Source organism: Pipistrellus kuhlii, unplaced genomic scaffold, assembly GCF_014108245.1.
Source record: "Pipistrellus kuhlii isolate mPipKuh1 unplaced genomic scaffold, mPipKuh1.p scaffold_m20_p_22, whole genome shotgun sequence".
Lineage (NCBI taxonomy): Eukaryota > Metazoa > Chordata > Mammalia > Chiroptera > Vespertilionidae > Pipistrellus > Pipistrellus kuhlii.
The window spans coordinates 1,154,550-1,173,536 of NW_023425521.1; the positions used below are offsets into that span (position 1 = coordinate 1,154,550).

General features: G+C 62.3%; 1 protein-coding gene across 1 annotated transcript; it reads left to right on the forward strand.

Moving 5' to 3' along the window:
• The first annotated feature begins 1,478 nt into the window (after window positions 1-1,478).
• NXPH3 (neurexophilin 3) lies at window positions 1,479-5,924 on the forward strand. Its single transcript, XM_036451379.2, has 2 exons — window positions 1,479-1,923; window positions 4,205-5,924. Exons 1-2 carry the CDS (start codon window positions 1,870-1,872, stop codon window positions 4,907-4,909), a joined length of 759 nt encoding a protein of 252 aa, XP_036307272.1. The 5' UTR covers window positions 1,479-1,869; the 3' UTR covers window positions 4,910-5,924.
• The last annotated feature ends 13,063 nt before the right edge of the window (window positions 5,925-18,987 follow it).

The following is an 18,987-nucleotide window of genomic DNA, read 5'->3' on the forward strand; positions in this document are numbered from 1 at the left end:
CGGACCGGAGGCCCACAGGATTTGGCTGTTCCTCCCTCCCCTGGCCTTCGGGGTCCTCAGCCAGACACTCCCACGCCCACCAGCGGCATCATTAGGGAAGGGCTGCTGCCTGGCGCCGCCCAGGCCGCCCGGGGAGGCAGGGGCCCTGTGATGCTGTTGGGTTCTGCAGAAGCTGTCTCCCTCCTCGCCTTGGCCCAGGCTGGTGTTAGGATTCATCTGCATTCTCAGCGCACCGCCTGGCAGATGGTGGGGGAGGAGGCTGGGTGCCTGCGGGGGGGGGGGGGGGGTGGCCTGCAGCCGGAGACCTGCTAGGGCCACAGAGCAGAGTGTCCACCCAAATGCTGGGTACTTCCTCACCCTCACAGCCTTCACAGGGTGCCAGGACCTGGCCTCTGCTTTTCCTAAGGATTAAAGGGGCCCTAAGTTCCAGGAGGAGATGTGAAGATTTGTGTGTGTGTGTGTGTGTGTGTGTGTGTGGGAGGGGGGGATCCCACCTTTGGGAATCTCATATCGGGGTCCTGTTCTTCCTCCTTGCCCTGGAAGTTCACAGAAACTAGAGATAAGCAGGGGCCCCGCTGGCATAGGAGGCCCACGCCCCAGCCTAATGACTGCCTGGGTCACAGGTAGACACAGTGAAGAATAGAGGAACAGCCATTGGGGTCCTTACCCACTTCTCTACCCAGCTTCTCAGGAGGCTTCCCCCTGCCCCCAGCCCCAGAACCCAGCTTAACCCCTAGCGGCCATTCCCGCACAGGGCTTTAGTCAAAGGAGAGAGAGAGAGAGAGAGAGAGAGAGAGAGAGAGAGAGAGAGAGAGAGAGAGAGAGCGCGAGCGCGCGAGAATGAGAATGTGTTGGGGGGGGGGGAAGGGAGGAGAGAACAGTTATACCAAATAACTGTGTAAAGTGGAAGAGGAAAGGAACTGACATAGCAAAAGGAGGACAGGCTAGACGCCCAGAAGAACTTCCCTCAGCACCGCAGCAAGTCTTGCAGACAGACAGTGAACTTTGGACTGTGGGGAGAGATGGCGATAAGGAAGTTGTTTGTTGTTATTGTTATGGGTTTGGGGAAAATGATCTTTCCAAATTCCAGGTCTTCTGGGGTTGAGGGTAGAGCAGCAGGTGCCTAAGGGATGGAGAAGGTAGGGTCCCTCTCCTGGGTCACCAAGAATCTCTCCTCCTCCGAGTCCTGCCCCCTCTGTCCTGAGTCCCAGGCTGCGGGCCCGGCCGGCAGGGCAGGAGTTAACGCCGGAGGTACGAGGCGGGGGGCGGGGGGGGGCGGGGGGAGCTCGGTACCTGCCGCCGCAGCCGCAGCCGCCGCCGCCTGGAGGAGGGACGAGGCAGCGGGAGCCGCCGGGGCGCCGGGAGCGCTCCAGTCTGGCGGCCGCAGCGCCGGGAGCGGCGGCGGCGGGGCTCGGCGCGCCCAGGGGCGTCCGCCAGGGGGCGCGCCGCGACGGGGCGGGAGGGGCCGTCTGGGCCGGGGGATTGGCACTGGGGACGGGCGCGCGCGCGGGCCCCCAGCAGCACATCTGGGCGGAGAGAGCGGCGCCGCCGGCACCCCGGGGCCGCGGCGCGCGGATCCGGAGCGGCAGAGCCACGCGCGCCTGGGACCCCTCGGGGCGCACGGCTGGGACCTGCGGGGGGGGCCGCGCGGCGCTCGGCGGGGCCGGGGAAAGGGGGCGGCGGCGGCGGCACAGCTGGACCGAAGGGGGCGGGGTCGGTCCCGGGCGACGGGCGGGAGCCAGGGCCGCGGGCCGCCGGCCGCGGAGCATGGGACGGCGCGCCGCCTGAAGAGCGCGGGCAGGGGTGAGGCCGGGCCGGGACCCCGAGCGGAGAAGAGCAGAGACAGGGGCGCGGGAGCCACGGAGGAGGATGCAACTGACGCGCTGCTGCTTCGTGTTCCTCGTGCAGGGCAGCCTCTACCTGGTGAGCGGCCGGCGGGGGGCGGCCGGCGGCTGGGGCTCGGGGGACGGTGGGGGGCAGAGCGCGGGAAGCTTCGGAGCCCGGAAACTTTCTCCCTGCCCCCCGCATCCCCGGGATGCAGGGAGCGCCCGGAGGCCGGGGGAGAGGGCGGGTCCGAGGCCGGAGGAGGTGCGGAACGGGTTAATAGGGGCGGGGAGCCGAGGCCCGGCCGGCCCACCCATCGGCCGCGGGTGGCGGGAGCTGCGACCTGCAGCGGCGCAAAGGCCGGCCGCCGGGTCGCCCGGGGTGACCCGACCCCTTCCCGGAGCCCGGGCGGCTCGGAGGGGGAGCGGGGGTGAGTTGGGAGCTGGGGACCCGCCGGGTCCAGGGGGCTCGGGCTCGCTCCTGGTCTCGGGGACCCAGAGGGGCTCGGGCTGCGGGTCCCCCAGCGCCCGGAGCCGGTCCAGGCGGGCTTGGCCCCGCGTCCCTGGCTCCCGCCGCTCCCGCGCCGCCCTCCCCGCCTGTTGTTTTCCTCTCCTCCGGCTGCGCGCAGCCCGAGCCCCACAGGACCTGGGCAGGCGCTCCCGCCCCGGCGCTCGCGGCAGCGGAGCCGGCGCCCAGAGCTGCTCCCCGTGCTGCCTCCCACCCCCCCACCCCCGGGAACCCCACCCCAGGCCCCAGCGTGGGGCTTAACTCCCTCCGACCCAGCGCCCGCCGCCCGCGCCCCACCCCCTTCCTGCCGTGGAGAAGCCTCAGCCCCACATCTGGAGCTGCCTGCCCCTTTGCTCAGAGCAGCAGCCCCCTGGCCACGCGCGGTGTGGAGGCACCCTGCCCGCTCCCATTCCACCTGCGGCCCTCCTCCCCACCCTCCACCCGTTCCCCTGAGACCCCTGGGCCAAGCGCACACAGATCTGCAGCCTTTGGTCCAAACGCCCGCCCGAGCCTCCCCTTCTGCTGCCCCACCCACCCCTGGGGCCTGGCGGGCAGGGTCCCTGCACACATCCACCGGCAGGACCAGAGCCAGACGAGGGCCATGAAGACCCCCAAACCCCTCTGGAGCCCCCCAGACCTGAGCCCTCAGCATCCCCATCCTCATCCCCAGGGACGCCAGCAAACCCAGGTCCCCCCAGCTGTGAGCGGCGCCCCTGGTGCTGGTCACAGACACGGGGTGAGCGCTCTGGTCCGAAGCTGAGCAGACGCGCCAGGCGGCTGCCCTCAGGAAACCCGGGCTCCTGGATGCCCTCCAGAGCTGTCCCGAGCAGAGCAGCTCGGTCAGGCCGCCCTGCTGCCTCCCCCCTCCCCCCCAGCTCCTCCAGGACGCTGCCTGCTGCCTGGTGTCTCCGGCTGCCAGAGCTGGTCCCGCGGAGCCTTGGCGGTTTTACAGGAGATTCGGGGTGGGGATAGGGCTTGGGTCAAACCCCTGGTAAAGGACTGGGAGTGTAGTGAAGTGAGAGGCTGGCCCTGAGACAGCCTCCTGGCGATGTAACCTTTGAGCGCTGCTGTCCTCATCTGTGGAATGGGAATAGTAATGCCGACCTCACAGTGCAGGCCAGGCCCGGGCCTGCCGTCCCCAGCGGCCCCAGGGGCAGTTCGGCTTTCCACGCCCGTGGCCATCCTCGGGGTGAGAGTCACTCCAGGTCTCCCCCAGGCCTGCTGATTTAGACTGAGAGTGTCCCTGGCTCCGTTTTCTCACTCCACTGTCTGCGGGTTCCCCCTGCCTCCGAGGGTAGAGGCTGCCCCAGGAGAGGATGGTGTCCCTCTTCCCGCAGACCAGGGAGTCCCAGGAGGCAGGTCCAGCGGGGGCTCTCCCAGCACAGGAGGGGAGCTCCGCTGTCTGAGCGGGGGCTTTCTGAGGGCAGAGCCGGTGCCTCCGCCATCAGCCGGGGATTTCACTCCCTCTCCTCTGCCCGGGGCTCTGGGGGCACAGGGGTGTGCTGGTGCCCTCACCAGCAGGTCTGTGTGAGGTCCTCCCCCCCCCACTCAGACAGGGCACGCCTAGGGTTAGGGACCCTGCATCTCTGGAGCCGTGGTCCACTGGAGAGAATCCCCCTCCATCCTTTTAGGCTTTACAGAATGGACAGAGGCAAGCAGGTGGGGAGAGGAGGAGGCGGGGAGGAGGTGGGACGTGACACCGGTCAGCGTATACACCCAGCCCCCGGCATCAGTGGGCAGTGCAGGGCCCCTCAGCACCCAGTCAGTGGGAGAGGCAGGGAGAGAGGTGATGCTGGCCGTGGGGAGCAAAGGGCTAGACCTGGTGGGTCCTCCGGGGATCGCGTCCTCACACCCATCACGCCTCCTCCCACAGGTCATCTGCGGCCAGGACGACGGCCCCCCGGGTGCGGAGGACCCCGAGCACGATGAGCCCGAGAGCCAGCCCCGGCCCCGCGTGCCTCGGAAGCGGGGCCACCTCTCCCCGAGGTCCCGCCCCATGACCAACTCGACGCTCCTCGGGCTGCTGGCTCCCCCCGGGGAGGCCTGGGGGTTCCTCGGGCAGCCCCCCAGCCACCCAAAGCACAGCCCCCCTCCTTCCGCCAAGGTGAAGAAGATCTTCGGCTGGGGCGACTTCTACTCCAACATCAAGACGGTCGCCCTGAACCTGCTGGTCACGGGCAAGATCGTGGACCACGGCAACGGGACCTTCAGCGTCCACTTCCGGCACAACGCCACCGGCCAGGGCAACATCTCCATCAGCCTCGTGCCGCCCGGCAAGGCCGTGGAGTTCCACCAGGAGCAGCAGATCTACATCGAGGCCAAGGCCTCCAAGAGCTTCAACTGCCGCGTGGAGTGGGAGAAGGTGGAGCGCGGCCGCCGGACCTCGCTCTGCACCCACGACCCCGCCAAGACCTGCTCCCGCGACCACGCCCAGAGCTCGGCCACCTGGAGCTGCGCGCAGCCCTTCAAGGTGGTCTGCGTCTACATCGCCTTCTACAGCACGGACTACCGGCTGGTGCAGAAGGTGTGCCCCGACTACAACCACCACAGCGACACCCCCTACTACCCCTCCGGCTGACTCCGGGGGCCGCACAGCCGGCCGGCGCTGGAAGGACAGGCCTGCCCGCTGGACGCTGGGCAGGGCAGGGCAGGGCAGGGCAGGGGCGGGGCCTCGGGCAGGAAGTGGGTGGAGAGGAGGAGGGGCCAGGGGGGCCTGGGGCCGAGGCCCACGTGTTCCGGGAGGGGTCCCCGCGTGCTGGCCTCTAACCTGAGGCTGTGGAGGGAGAGCCCCTAGGACCCCGGAGCCCTGGGGGCGGAGAGGGTCCCCGCGCAACTGCACGGGGGTCCCCGCTGAGCGACAGGCGGGTGCTGTGCCCAGGAGGCCCCTGGGGCCGGCAGACCAGTGAGGCCCCCATCAAGTCACGGAAATGAGCCTCAAACCGTGGCTGGCTCCCCACCACGCGGAGACGGGACAGCAACAAGCAGAGGGGCGCTCCGTCAGCGTGGGCGCCAGGAGGGGGTGATGGGGGGCCTCCTGGGAGCCAGTCCCCGGGCGCGGGGGCGAGAGGAGTGCCCCAGGCCCTCTCCGGGGGCAGCCCCGAGCCCCTCGTCCCGGACAGCGGACCGAGCTCGGCTGGAGGCTGGAGCGGTGGCTTTGGAGTCTTGGACGTGGTGGCAAACAGATCCTCTGCCTCCAGCCAGGCCTCCCCTTTCCCACACCCCTCTCCCGCCCTCGCTCTCCACCCTCCTCGTGCCCACCGGTTGTCCTTCCTCCAGCTGAGACGGAGGGCGAGCGTGGCCCTCCCAGCTCCGAGGCCGATGGCGGGAGCCCCTCTCCGCCCACCCCCTGTGGCTCCTCGGGAGCACCCTGTCCGGGAACCAGCCTCCCATAGTCTGGCCGGCACCCGAGCTCGATGGGCTGCTGCCTCCCCCTGGGCTGTGGGGCTGGGGAGCCGGACGGCGGAGGGGGTGCCGGGCGTGTTCCGTGGTGTCTGTCTGTGGGGGGCGGGGGGGGGGGGTCCTTGTGAAACCGCCTGATTGTCAGCTTCCGTGTGCAGAGTCGTGTTCGTGGAGCAGGAATAAAGCTTTCCCGGCACTGCATCCTGGTCAGGGAGGGGACTCGGCGCCAGCGCGCTCCTCAGAGGGTGGCGGGCCCTTCGCTGGAGCCAGCGCTGCAGGGCTGGTCAGCGGCCGGAGCTGATGGGGTGGCATCTGCAAACGCAGCTGGGGGGCCAGGGGGGGGCGGGGAACTGGGGGGCGGATGGGCCATCGCAGGTGCTCCCTGTCACCTGCTCGGTGGCCCTCTGGCTGGCCCCGTGGGGAGCCAGAGCCGGCAGTTCTTGGCTCTGTGGCCTCGGGCAAGTCCACGCACTCGTTTCTTTTCTCTAAAATGAGACGCGGGCCCAGCCCAGAGGTTCTCGGAATCGGAGGGGCCTTGAACCACCCAGGCGGCTGGTTAAACAGATTTCTGGGCTTCAGTCCCACGGGGGTTTGGGTGGGGCGCGAGAACGGGCCCTCCTGACTGTGGCCAGGGAGACGCCCCGGCTCCTGGCACAGGGGCTGCCCTCGGAGGACCGCCCGGAGGACCTCGGGGGTCCTTCCCGGCTCGGCTCCGGGACTCGGCGACGCCTCTGAGCCCTCTCCCAGCTGTGCCTCCCCCTGCTGCTCCGGGGAAGGGGCCTTTCAGAGAACCGGGGGCTGGGTTCTCAGCCCCAGGGCCTGCTGGTGAAGGAACAGGCCAGGGTGGATCAGGGCACATGGGGACCTGGAAGCAGCCATGCCCCTGCCGCCGTCCACAGGAGACCCCGGGACGATGGCTGCCGGGCACCCCATCTGGGAGGTGGCTGGGCCCTCGGGGCTCGGTGAGGGGGAAGGCTGGGCCCTCGCTACCAAGATGGCAGTGTCCTCTCTGGTCATCCTAGCTCTGCTCTCTTGGGTCCCTTTGGCCGTGCAGCCCCGGTTAGGAAAGTCCTGGCATGAGGGGCAGATGGCCTGGCCACCTCAGCCCGTCTCCCTGCCCAGCAGGGGCCAGTGCCCTCGTAGTGCAAGCAGAGCCTGGACTGGGCCTTAGAAGCCGCCTCATATGACATGACCCCGAAAGGGCACGTGACACCCCACTGCCCCACGCCCCTGCCTCCCTCCCGCCCGGGGGACGGGCACTCAGTGTTCAGAGAGGCCCCGGGCCCAGGCCTGCTGCAGGGGACTCAGGGCTGCTGTCTCACCTGCGGGTGCCCACCCTCCGGACACCAGCCAGCACCCTGCCCAAGGCCCTGCGGGTGCTGAGGACAGAGTGGGCAGCAGCAGGTGGTGGTCCCGGCCCTCCTTCGCGGGGCCTGGCTGACCTACAGCAGGACCGGGGCACGCTGACCCCCAGCCCCCGGCTCCTTCCTCCAGTGGAGAGCCAGATGCTGCCGACAGCTGGAGGGCCGGCCTGCCTGGCACACATCTGCCCGCGCAGCGGGTGGGTTCATGTTAATAACTCCATCTCTCCAGCATGCACGCTCGCCGCCCGTCCTCCTCTCCCCGTCACCGGGCGCTCAGCTAGGTCTCGCCGACAGAATTCCTCCAGAAAAGGAATTCTTTGGGAACCAGCCGCTGGGCCTCGCTCCTCTCCATCACCACACTCTGGAGCCCGCTGGTCCTCACCAGGGGGAGGGTCCATCCCACCGCCTCTGGCTGCGAAGGCGCCAGCCTCTGCCCCCTGCGTGAGCACCATCCAGGCGTCCCCCTGGGGGGTGTCCCAGACCCTGAGAGGGACCCTCTTCAGGTCAAGCAGGTCAAGCACCCACAGGGGAGCAGGCTCCTCTGGAGGGAGCTCGGCTCCTCTCCCAGGAGCAGCTCTGGGCCCTGCCCTCGCCCCCACCCTTTATCCTCCCCCACCACTGCCCTGCAGTGGCCAGGCTGCTGGTCCTGGCCCTGCCCTCCACTGCTCAGACGGGGGGGGGGGGGGGGGCGTTCTATCATCTCAGTCCCATGACCTTCTGGTGAAGGGACATGCCAGGTCCTCGCCTCCTCCATCCTAGGACAGCCCACCAGGTGGGGCTCTTTGAGGTCATGGCTTGGTATCTGGGCATCAGACTGGGGAGCCCCAGGGGCCGGGCGCCGTGCTGTCCTCCTCAGAATGGAGCGTCCCTGTGGGCAGGAGCTGCAGTGAGCCAGTTCTTTTCCGGGCGCCGGGCACCTGGGGAGCGTCTGTGCCCTTCGGACTTGGCACCGGCGCTGGCGGGCCTCAGCATTCCGATCTCTAACGGGGTGAGTCTCCCCAGCAGCCCGTAAAGCTAATTGGAGGGAATCCGCATCAGGTCACCCAGCAGCAAGCCGTCTTCCTCCTGAGAAGCTGCAGGCAAAGGCGGACGGGCGCCCGAGGCCCTCCTCCCTCGCCCTTCCCTCCCCCCCTTTCTCCTTTCCTGGGATGAGCAAGTGGGAACTGAGTCACACACACCACCACCACTCCCCCCCCCCCCCGCCCCCTCCTTGGCAGGAATGGCGGCGACCTTGCCTGGGCTCTCCTTTGGCGAGGCCCATTGCTCAGAGATGCTCAAGGCAGTGAGGGTAGGGAAGCTCCGAGAAGGGGGTGGGGAGGTAGAGGCAGCCAAAGGTCGTGGGTAAACCAGGGGCCTGGATTATCCAGTGATACCGTGTTTCTCCGGAAATAAGACACCCTCCGAAAATAAGACCTAGCGCATGGAAAGATAAGACATCCCCTGGAAATAAGACCTAGCGCAACTTTGGGAGAAAAAATTAATATAAGATGCTGTCTTGTTTTTGGGGAAACAGGGTAGGTACAGGGGGTTGTGGGGGTCACAGAACCAGTTGCTCTGTGTTGGAAAGAGATCCAATGTCATGGCTGGGAGTGGGAGAGAGAGACTTCTTAAGACTCCGAGTCTATGGTGCTGGGGTGAGAACCGGGGGCTGGGATGGGCGAGGAAGGCACCACCAGCCCACGGGGCAGAGGCAAGATCAGGTGGGGGCGGCACCTGCCAGCGTCCCCGGGTCAAACTCCAAGGCTAACACGGGCCAAATAAACAAGGCCTGTGGCCTGTGGGACGCGTGTTTGACACGCTTGTGAAGCTGCCGCCCCGTCACTGAGGCACGTGCTGTGCTCAGCACCGTCGGGAGGGGGAACCTGAAGGGGGGGGCGGGGCAGGGAAGGATTAAAGAAGACAGACGAGAGAATAAAGCTGGGGCGAGGTGGGACGCCGCTCTCTGATGGAGAGACAGCGCCACAGCCTGCAGGCCGAGTCTTTGTTTTATAGCCAGATTCCTCGAGGCAAAGGAAGGGCGTGGACAAGAGGTTCTCGCGGGTTTTGAATCCCCTCCATTACATGCACCTGAACTCTAGCAAGCTCTGTTCTGGCAGCACTTGCTGCACCTCCCGCCGCCCGCCTCACCCGGCCACCTGGGCCCACAGGTTCGGACACTCAGGTCAAGCTCACAGCGCTAGCCTTTGGCTGCCCTAGTGCTGGGAGGGCTTTGCCCTCCACGCTGGGTCCTGCGCGTGGCTCTGTTACGAGAGGACCGTGCCCTCTCGTTAGTCTGAGCCTTGTACCTGTCCAAGCGCTGTCGCCGCTCCCCGCAGAGGCCCAGATGCCAGAGGAGACCGGGCGCTCAGCAGTGGGGGACGCTGCTTCCTGCTGGCCTGCCGGGGTCAAAGGCTGACCTCATAGCGATCCAAGCGGAGGGAGCCTGGCCGAGTCTCCCAGCTCAGGGTCTCGGGGCCACCCTGCCGGATGGCCCCAGGGGACAAGCTGGCAGTTCCCGGGAGCTGGCAGCCTGAGTGCTGTGGGAAGACCTATCGGGGTCCCGCCCTGGGTCTGGAGTTTATATCGGGGGGTGGGGGCGGGGTAGGGGGACTTGGACAAAGGATAGGACCTCCCAGACCCCTGTCCCCCTGTGAAAAGCTAGCTCCGACCTCCCTCGCAGCATTGCCGGGAAGATTCCATGAGCCGCTTCACAAAGGCTGCTTCCTCCTCTTTGCCTGGGGAGGTGAGTGGAGGGTCACTGCAGCCTTGCTCCGGGCGGGGCGGGGAGAGGGCTTGGGCCGGAGGTGGCAGGCCTGGTTCTGCTCCGTGTGGCAGAGACCGCTCACTGTTTCCTCATCTCCATTCCCCCTTTCTCCATGGTAACGAGAGCCTCCGTTTTAGCTGGGCACGTGCTGCCTGAAATAAACACGTCTCTTTGCCTCCCTTGCACCAAGATGCAGCCATGGGACTAAGCTATGAGCAGAAACATCGCCAAGTTATTTGGCAACTTCCACCTTCTTCTCTGCTCCATCTTCCCTCCCTCGGCCTGGAACACGTGTGTGAGGGCTGGAGCTCCGGCTGCCGTCTTGGGCCACGAGGACAGAAACCGGAGCCTGGGAATGACTGGCCACGCCTTGTTCCCTGAAAACGTGGAGGGATAGAAACATGGTGCCAGCCCTCTGCTGCCCACCTCCAGCCTCTTCCGCTATAGAAAACGCAAATTTCCGTCTTACTCCTTCTACCAAGCTTCCATCTTATCTCCATCTAGCACGGAAGTCCCGCTCCACCTGATTGGATGTGTGTGTCTGAGCACCCCACTCCTGTGGACCCCCGTTTCCTCACTTGTGGAACTGAGATCGTCCATGCTCACATCTCAGAGGTTTGCAGACTCACGGACAAGAACAAACAGGGGGAAGCGCGTGTCTCAGCCCTCTCCCCGCCATCAGGGCACTCGGCCTCCATTCTGGGATGCGGAACCACCTCCAGCCCCCACACGTCTGCCTCCCCATCCACATTCTGATGTTGCTGACACACAATCCTCGTTAAGGGCCTGACTGATCCCAGCCAGATGGGATCCTAATTTAATTAAAACCCTTTAATTACCTGCGACAACACAGCCTTGGAAGTCCGATGCGGAAGGGGCCTGGGGCGGGCGGGGGTGGTTGGCAGGGCGGAGCGCCGGCCGCCCTCTCGTCGGTGGGGGGACCCGGGGTCGGTGGGCACAGGTGCCCGCACCAGCCAGCACGGCCGGTGCCCTGGGCTTGGTCCACAGCCAAGCGGGGAGCGGGGCGGACCGGGCCTTGGGGAGCAGAGGGCCAGCCTCTGGGCTCTTGAGCGAGAAGCTGCCAGCGTTGGCTTTGTGTTTGCACGGAGCCCACACAGCTGGTTAAGCACGGATCCGAGCTCTCCCGAGACCCCGGCCCAGGAGGACCCTGCGTGGCTGCAGGCCTGGTTCTGGTGCCGCCCGAATTGTCGGAAACAGGGATCTCTGCTCCCAGCAAAGGAGAGCCAGGCCCCTGCACCCGGGGACCATCCTCCAGGTGGCACCCGCCGGAGAGTAGGGACCAGTGGGAATGATGCTTTTGAGGGGCCACGTCGTTTCCTGGGAGTTAAGATAAGGTGACCAGACATCCCGATTTTTGACAATTTGTCCTGCATCCTGAGGCGTTTTAAAAAAGTCCCGATTGAGCCGAAACTGGTTTGGCTCAGTGGATAGAGCGTTGGCCTGTGGACTGAAAGGTCCAGGGTTCGATTCCGGTCAAGGGCACGTACATTAGTTGCGGGCACATCCCCGGTGGGGGGTGTGCAAGAGGCAGCTGATGGATGATTCTCTCTCATCCATGTTTCTCTCTATCCCTCTCTATTCCTCTCTATGAAAAATCAATAAAAATGTGTTTTAAAAAAAAAGTTCCGAGTGATTTTTAACAATTTGTCCCGCGTCCTGGGACTTTGTTAAAACGCCGCGGGACTCGGGACAAATTGTTAAAAATCGGGACTGTCCTGCCCACAACAGAAGTGGAAGGACACCCCTCTTTGTGCTGGGCTTCGACAGGCTCCCCACAGGGCAGAAGGAAGTGACAGAAGGGAGGGTCTGTCAGGAAGGAGCCAGGCCGGCTCAGAGGTCGCCAGGGCTGAGCAGGGGCGGCTTCTGAAAGCCAGCCGCTTGGGCTGGGCTCTCTGGGCCTGTGGACGTCACACGCTAATCCCCTTCTGCTCTCTGATGCTCTTCATTCAGCGATTGTTTACCGAAGCCTCTGAGGTCCAGCTGCCTCCGGCGCCAGGGGCCCGGGGAAGGGGTTCTGGTCCCCATGTGAGCCGCTGCCCAAAATGACACGCTCTGCTGGGCTGAGTGACCTCAGTGGCCGGAGGCCAGGAGGACGCCCCAGAGGAAGGAGAAACGGGGGCAGAGGAGGAGGCCCGAGGCCCCGTCACCCCAGCCCAAAGGTTCCCAGGAGCCGAAGCCTCCGTGTTTGAACACGCCCCCTCCCCCAGTCCCCAGCCGTTTGCTCCCCGCTTCCCACCCCATCCTCTCTGCCAGCGTCGGGCTGCAGCCCTGCACCCCTCTTGCTTCCTCCGTGGTCCCCTAACACCCACGGCCCCTCCAGAGAGCCTGCTGCCGTCTCTGACTCAGGTTGTGTCTGGAGCGCCATGTACCTGCCAACTCGGGGACAGTGGGAGATGTGGAGGGGTCCCCCCGCCCCCTCGGCTAATTGGAAGCTGACACAAGAGCTGTCTGCCCCTCAGGTGGGAGGCTCGTGAGGGCAGGGGCCACGCGCCCCAGTCCAGGGGGCCTGGGGGCTCCCCAGGGGCAGGAGGCCCTTCCTCTGAGTTGCAGCTGGTGAGCTACCTGGGCCGGGCGTCCTGACCCCCCAATAGGCCTTGTCACCTTGGGAGACGAGGGGACCGCAGGGGGACAGGCTGCTGCACCGTTTGCACCCCCACATGCCAGTCCTCGGGCCAGAAGAAACCCCGGTGAGCTCCTGGGGCACAGTGTGGGGGGGGCCTGGCTCACCCGCAGCTGCTCTTCCTGTCAGACCTGGCCCCACGTCGTGCTAACGGCTGGCGGGGTGGCCCCACCGGGGGATGAGGGCCCTGCTCAGCCCCAAGCAGCCTGGGCCCCCTGCCCTGGGGTCGAAGCAAGACCACACCCAGCTGGGATGCCTGTGAGGGCGCTGGCTGGAGTCTTTGTTGTTATGGGATCTCGACTAATCACCTCGCCCCAGGTCTTGGATGGCGGTGTTCCCTGCACCTGCTCCCCGTGACTGAGGAGCAAACTGGCCTGCGAACGTGGCATCACGTCATGTGGGGCCAATGCCATCAGGGCCCCCTCCCCCCCACTTCCGGGCTCAGCACGCCGGGCCTCCTGGGAGGGGAGAGGCTGGCTTCTCTCTATTCAGGGTGGGCTGTGAGCTCAGCGGCTGAGAACCCGGGTTCCGGAGCCAGGTTGGCCTCGGGCCAGGGACTGACACCTTTGTGCCTCAGTCTCCCTGTCTGTAAAGAAGGACCATCTTGCCTGCCAGAGGGCCGTGGTGAGTGGGGCCGCGTGAGCATCTGGAACTGCGTTGGGCAGTGCCCCCCACCCCACCCGGCTCCTGCCGTGCCTGGGCCGGGCAGCAGGGACCTGTCCCAGGCTCTCCGTCTGGCCCCGGGCACTCCGTCCTGGCCCGGGCACTCCGTCCGTCCTTGCCGCAGGAAGAATGAGCCGGGAAACCCCACGGGGAGGGTTGGAGTCTGTCCAGCCGACAGAGACGGCACCTACAGAAAGGCACTTACTTTGTTTCCCTTCATTCTGGCTAAGGGGCTGGGCCCTTGGTTGCATTCCCACTGCTGCTGGGCCCAGACTCCCCTCTGCTCCCTGGGAGCCCCCTGGCACCCTGGGGTGCGTGTGCACAGCGCCCCCGGGAACCCTCCCGGGAACATCACGGACGATCAGAGAGCGCAGGCAGCCAGGGTCTCCGTGTGGGATCACAGAGTCCAACGCCCAGAGCAGCCAGCCCTGGCCCATCGCCCCGGCCCACACACCTCATCTGTCCCCTGCCCCGCCTCCCGGCCACCTCTGCCGATAGGACAGTGTCTCCTCCGCCTGCAGGCCGCGCGGGCACCCCGGGGATTGGGGAGTGTGAAAAGCACCCGCTTGGACTGTGCCCGAGAGCGAGGCCCTGGCCGTGCGTGACCCACTTCTTCCTGAGAGCTCGGGGTGCGCAGAGGGCCTGGCCGGAGCCTGGCCCCGTGGGTGGGCTCTGAATCCAGCTCATTCGCAGGTGCCTTCCCCGAGGACGGGGCCAGGGGGACACACACAGGCCGGAGCGGCTGCCATGGGTGGGAAGGTGCTGGTGCGGAGAGGCCGGGGTGGGAGAGGGACATGGGAGAGAGGAAAAGTAGACGAGGCCCCATTTCTGAGTCTTGGCAGCTACCGGGCCCGGGAGGGGTGGGGCCTGCCAGCCAGGCTCTGCCATCTGCCACATCTCAGCGGAGATCAGCACCGAGGGCTTTTTTTTTTTTTTTTTTTTTAAATGCAGCAGGATCAGGCTCAAGATGTCAGTCCCTCTAGTGAGCAGGACTGGAGGTGGGGAGGGAAATGTCTAGGAAAACAGGAGAGGAGCACACGGAAGCTTCCGTGCTCCAGCAGGAGGGAAGATCAGAAGCGGAAGGGGAAGGAAGGGAAAAGAAGCTGAAGAAGAAAAGAGGTGCTTGCTGGAGCAGGGAGGCGCCACCCATCTTTCCTGGCCCCTTGGAGGCAGCAACAGCCAGAGGAACAGGGCTCCTGGGCCCAGGTGACTTCCGCCAGCATCCCAGGCCCCACGTTCCCGCCTGCCAGCTGCGGGCTGCTGCCCTGCCCCTCACCTCCCTCTGCGTGCCCGGGGTCAAGCACTCGGAGCCTTCGGAGACGCTAAGATGACAGCGATGGTCAGAAAAGAAGGATGAAAGAGCTGTTCCGGGGGACGGAGAGATTGGGCGCAGGCCGGCACTTTCCGGAGGCTTCTGTGGCCTCCCCCTCACGGCTCCCCGGATGCCTCCTCCACAGGTCACCGGCTCCAGGATTCCCACCCGCCCCAGGGGGCCCGCTCAGTGTCTCCTCCAATGTTTAGATTCCATTCCAAGAAATCCTAAAAGGAAATGGACTCAGGAGATCACACAGGGCTCAGGTGAGGGCCGAGGAGAACGAAGTAGCAATAACAACATTCCCGTCCGTTCACCTTCCCGGGCCCTTGTTCCATGGCAGACCCTGTGCTGAGCGCTTGACATGCACTTTCTCATGAGTTTCCCAGAACTCTGTGTGTTTTTTTTAAAATATATTTTATTGCTATTTTACAGAGAGGAGGAAGGGAGAGAGATAGAGAGCTAGAAACGTCAATGAGAGAGAAACATCGCCCAGCTGCCTCTTGCACACCCCGTATTGGGGATGTGCCTGCAACCAATGTACATGCCCTTGACTGGAATCGAACCTGGGACCTTTCAGTCTGCAGATCGAGGCTCTGCCACTGAGCCAAACTGGTTTCGGTGAGTTTCCCAGAACTCTGTAAAGCCCACTTTGCAGATGAGAAAACTAAGGCTTCCACAGGCAAGTAAGTGCTTTGGCCAGGATCATGAATGTAGCGGGAGGTCAGAGCCAGGTTCCTGGACCCCAGATGCTGTGCACCTGGGCATCACTTTCATTCTACAGGAAAAAAACGAAAACACTTCCCTCATTTCCCTCCTCCAGGTACTGCCCCAACTTGGCCCCTCCCTTCACAGCCACACTTCAAAGACTTGCTGGGACTCCCTGCCTTCTTCCTCACCGCCCACTCACTCCTCATCTCATCCCCACAGGGGTCCCTTCCCTGAAATGGCTCTGGCTAAAGCCACCGATGGCTTTCATGATGCTAGCTCCAAAGGGCTTTTTAAAATTCCTTTTTTTAATTCTACCCCATTGGAGACTTTGAACAATTCTTTATTGGTTCTCTTCACTTACATGTTTTCTTCTGATCTTTGGCCACTTCTCCTCCTTTGTGGCTTATCTTCCGTTACTGGCCTTGAAATGTAAGAATTCCTTGCCCTGGCTGGTTCGGATCAGTGGATAGAGTGCCAGCCTGCGGACTGAAGGGACCCAGGTTTGATTCCAGTTAAGGGTACATGCCTGGGTTGTGGGCTTAATCTCATTGTGGGACGTGCAGGAGGCAGCTGATCAATGATCTCTCTCATCATTGATGTTTCTACCTCTCTCTCCCTTCCTCTCTGAAATCAATTATATATATATATTTCAAAAGTGAAGTAAAACAAATGCTCTAATCTCCTTTAAGCCTGTCTATATTCCCATTGGTCTGTGTTTTGGAGAATCCATCCTAGTCAGCTCTTCATCCTTACTCTCTCCGATCGTCATCAAGTTCTGCCAAATTTGCCCCTAAATCTCTCACATATACCCGCGCGTTTCCACCTCTGCCCCTTCCTTGTTCAAGCTGCACTATCTCTTGCCTTTCCTCCATGCCTGCTCCCAACATCGACTTTTATGTATTCTAGAGAAAGATGTTATTAAAATGAAATTCTTGTCACCCCCTCTTGCTTAAAATCCAACCATTTCCCACTGTTCTCAGTACCAGGCCCATCAAGTCTAACTAGGACCGAGGCACGGGCTGGCTTCTAACTTGCTCTCAGGCCTCGCTGAGCTCCGGGCTCCCCCTTGACTCAGGCCTTAATGTATGCGATTTCTCCTGCGAGGAACACGCCTCTCCAACATCACCAGCTGACAGCTCCTCATCCTTCAGCTCTCACTCTCAGAGGCTGCTCTCTTCCGAAGCCTTCCTGGATCTCCCTGAAGAGATGAATGCCCCTCTCCCAGGCTCTCCCCGTGCCCCATGCACTCAGCATGGCTGCACCTTATGTCTCTGGGGGACACTCTCTCCCCATTAGCTGCTGAGCTCCCGTGAGGGCAGGGGGCAGTGTTACTCACCACAGAAACTAGCACATTCCCCGGCACATCGTAGGTCAAACGTGTAGAGAAAGAACTAGCAAAGGAAAAAGTTCTAAGAATTCATTCTTAAAAGGCCAAACCGAGGCTCAGTTGTTAAAAACGCTGGTGGCAGAGAAGACCCCAGGGGTCGCCCACTCGTATGCTGCCCACTCTCACGTGCCCGGATCTGTCTTTGTCTTCCTCTTTACGTTTTGTACAGAGGGAAAGGCAGCAGGAAGGCTGCACTACGGAGACCACAACCCCCTCAATGACTGAAGATTACATGGGGATTATGTAATTATAATATGTACCAGGGGGTATGCCCACTTCTCATCAGTGTTTCAATAACATACATACTTCCCATACTGTAAGAGAGAGAAAAACGTTTCACTGGCGAGATTAAATCTGTGTAATATGACTATTGGTTACCGTATCAGTGCTGATTTATCTATAGGTCCTAAGAAGGCATGCGATGGGGCACGTGCATTGTACAGTGTTGAGGGATGACAGAAAACGACGAGGCGCACAGATGTCGGAGGATGCACTTGACGCCACATCCGTGAGAGATGTGTCAGTGCTCGTTCACACCGGCTCTCTAGAGCCAACTGTTACATTTTCAGGAATTCCGAGAGCTGGCCGTGGAGCTGCCCATTAAACACCAAATTGCATTAACATACAACGAACAGCAGAGGTAATACTCCAAATTCATCTCTTTCTAGTTATTTTACACTCTACTGCACATGTGTCAAACACAAGGCCCGCGGGCTAAATCCGTCCCGCCAGGCCTTGCAATGTGGCCCGCACCGCGCTGTCATCACTGCACTCCGCTGCGTTTCCATCACAATGACAGTTTATAATTGTTCAGTAAACCATTCGGCCCGCGATTTAGGCTGGATTTTAGATTTTGGCCCCTTCTCTGATTGAGTTCGACACCCCTACTCTACTGTTATCTGTGCTCTTGGGGTTCTATACATCTATTTATCTGCCGAGCGGAAATAGGAGATAATGGCAACCCCTTTCCAACACGTGCCCACTAGCGTCACCTTGGAAGTTTGAAATGGGCCATGGGAACGGTCAAATGTCACCAATCAGGGCCTGGTACCAAACTGGGAAAATGGATGCTATACCTTTACCATGCCCCCCTGAGCCAAGCCACTGGCCCAGGAAGACAGGCTGTGAAAGGTTTGTAGTAAACACGGAGCAAACGTTTTCTCGGAAGATGGCGAGGATGAAGAAGCAGAGGAACGTGTGTCTGTCTTTAGGAAACCACTCTCAAAATTGTGTCAGGGTCGAAGGTGCTTGTTTTCTTTCTCGATTTGAAGCTATAATTATCCTGTAAACATGGCTTTTATTACAAATACCAGTTATGAAAGCGTCTGTACCTTTATGGAACAACCTGTATGCCATGACTTCTAGACAAAAATAAACGTGTTGACTACATTGAGACGTAAGTTCTTAAGAGTGGGCGGCAGAGATTCCCTTTCTCTCTCCTGGCCCGACTCCGGGAAACAGGAGTCAGACTCAGTCTGTTTGCTTACCTTCTCCGCCGCCTTGGCTTCTGCCTCCATCACTGGCCAGAAACTGCTGTAATGCAACCACTGACCTCCTTACGGCCATGACCGACTTCAATGCTATGACCCCGCCCTGCTCTGTGCCATCCCCCTGCCTCTTCCACCAGACTGAATTAGAGCAGAAACCCTCCCCTCCACCTCAGCTCCAGCCTCACCCCACGTTTGGCGCCTTCTTGTTTGCAGAACCAGTGGCCCGAGTTTTCACGTCTGTGACCTTGAGTCTGTCATCTCCCTTTTCTGGATGTCTGTTTTCTCAGGCGTGAAAGGAAGGTGAACTGTGTGTGGGGACCCCCTTTTCCCTTCGGTTTGTTAAGAGCTCACCTTATAGGGTCTTGAGGGGGTCGGAACTCTCCCCACTTCACCTGAGCAAAAGGAGCAGGCATGTCCCCTTTGCTGCCAGGCAAACTCCTGGATTTTCGAGTTCTCTTTGGCCCTTGGTCCCGTGCCCCAAAACTATTCCTTTGCCTTCTGTTGCTTCTTGGCTTACAGCCAGGTTGAGTGACCTTGAGGGCATTGCCCGATCACATTCCCAAGCTATGCGGCCGGGATGAAGGGGGGCTGCACAAGACATGCCCACAAGTGTTCAAAACCCCAGTGAGCTCTGCCCTCGGTGGGGCCACATGGCCATCCTTGAGTTACGCCTTTTATGTCTTCATAAAGTTTCTCCCCTTGAGTCGCTCCCCTTCCACTCGTTAAGCATTTCTGTTGCATGCATTGGATCCCCTCAAATCTAAGCTTCTTCTTCTTCCGTAGAGTTGCAGGAATCAGGACCAAACTGTGTTCCACAGGCCAGTTCCCACGCCGGCACTACGCGGTTTGCAGAGGGGAGGGATCACCTCGCTGATGGCTTGGTGGCACAGAGATCCCATCAGTCAACACATTCCAGTTTCCACTCTCAGCTGGAGGTCAAAGCGTC

Coding starts and splice junctions, on each gene's coding strand:
- NXPH3 (XM_036451379.2), top strand. CDS start 1,870: ATGCAACTGACGCGCTGCTGCTTCGTGTTCCTCGTGCAGGGCAGCCTC. Junction 1,924..4,204: donor TGCAGGGCAGCCTCTACCTG/GTGAGCGGCCGG, acceptor CTCCTCCCACAG/GTCATCTGCGGCCAGGACGA.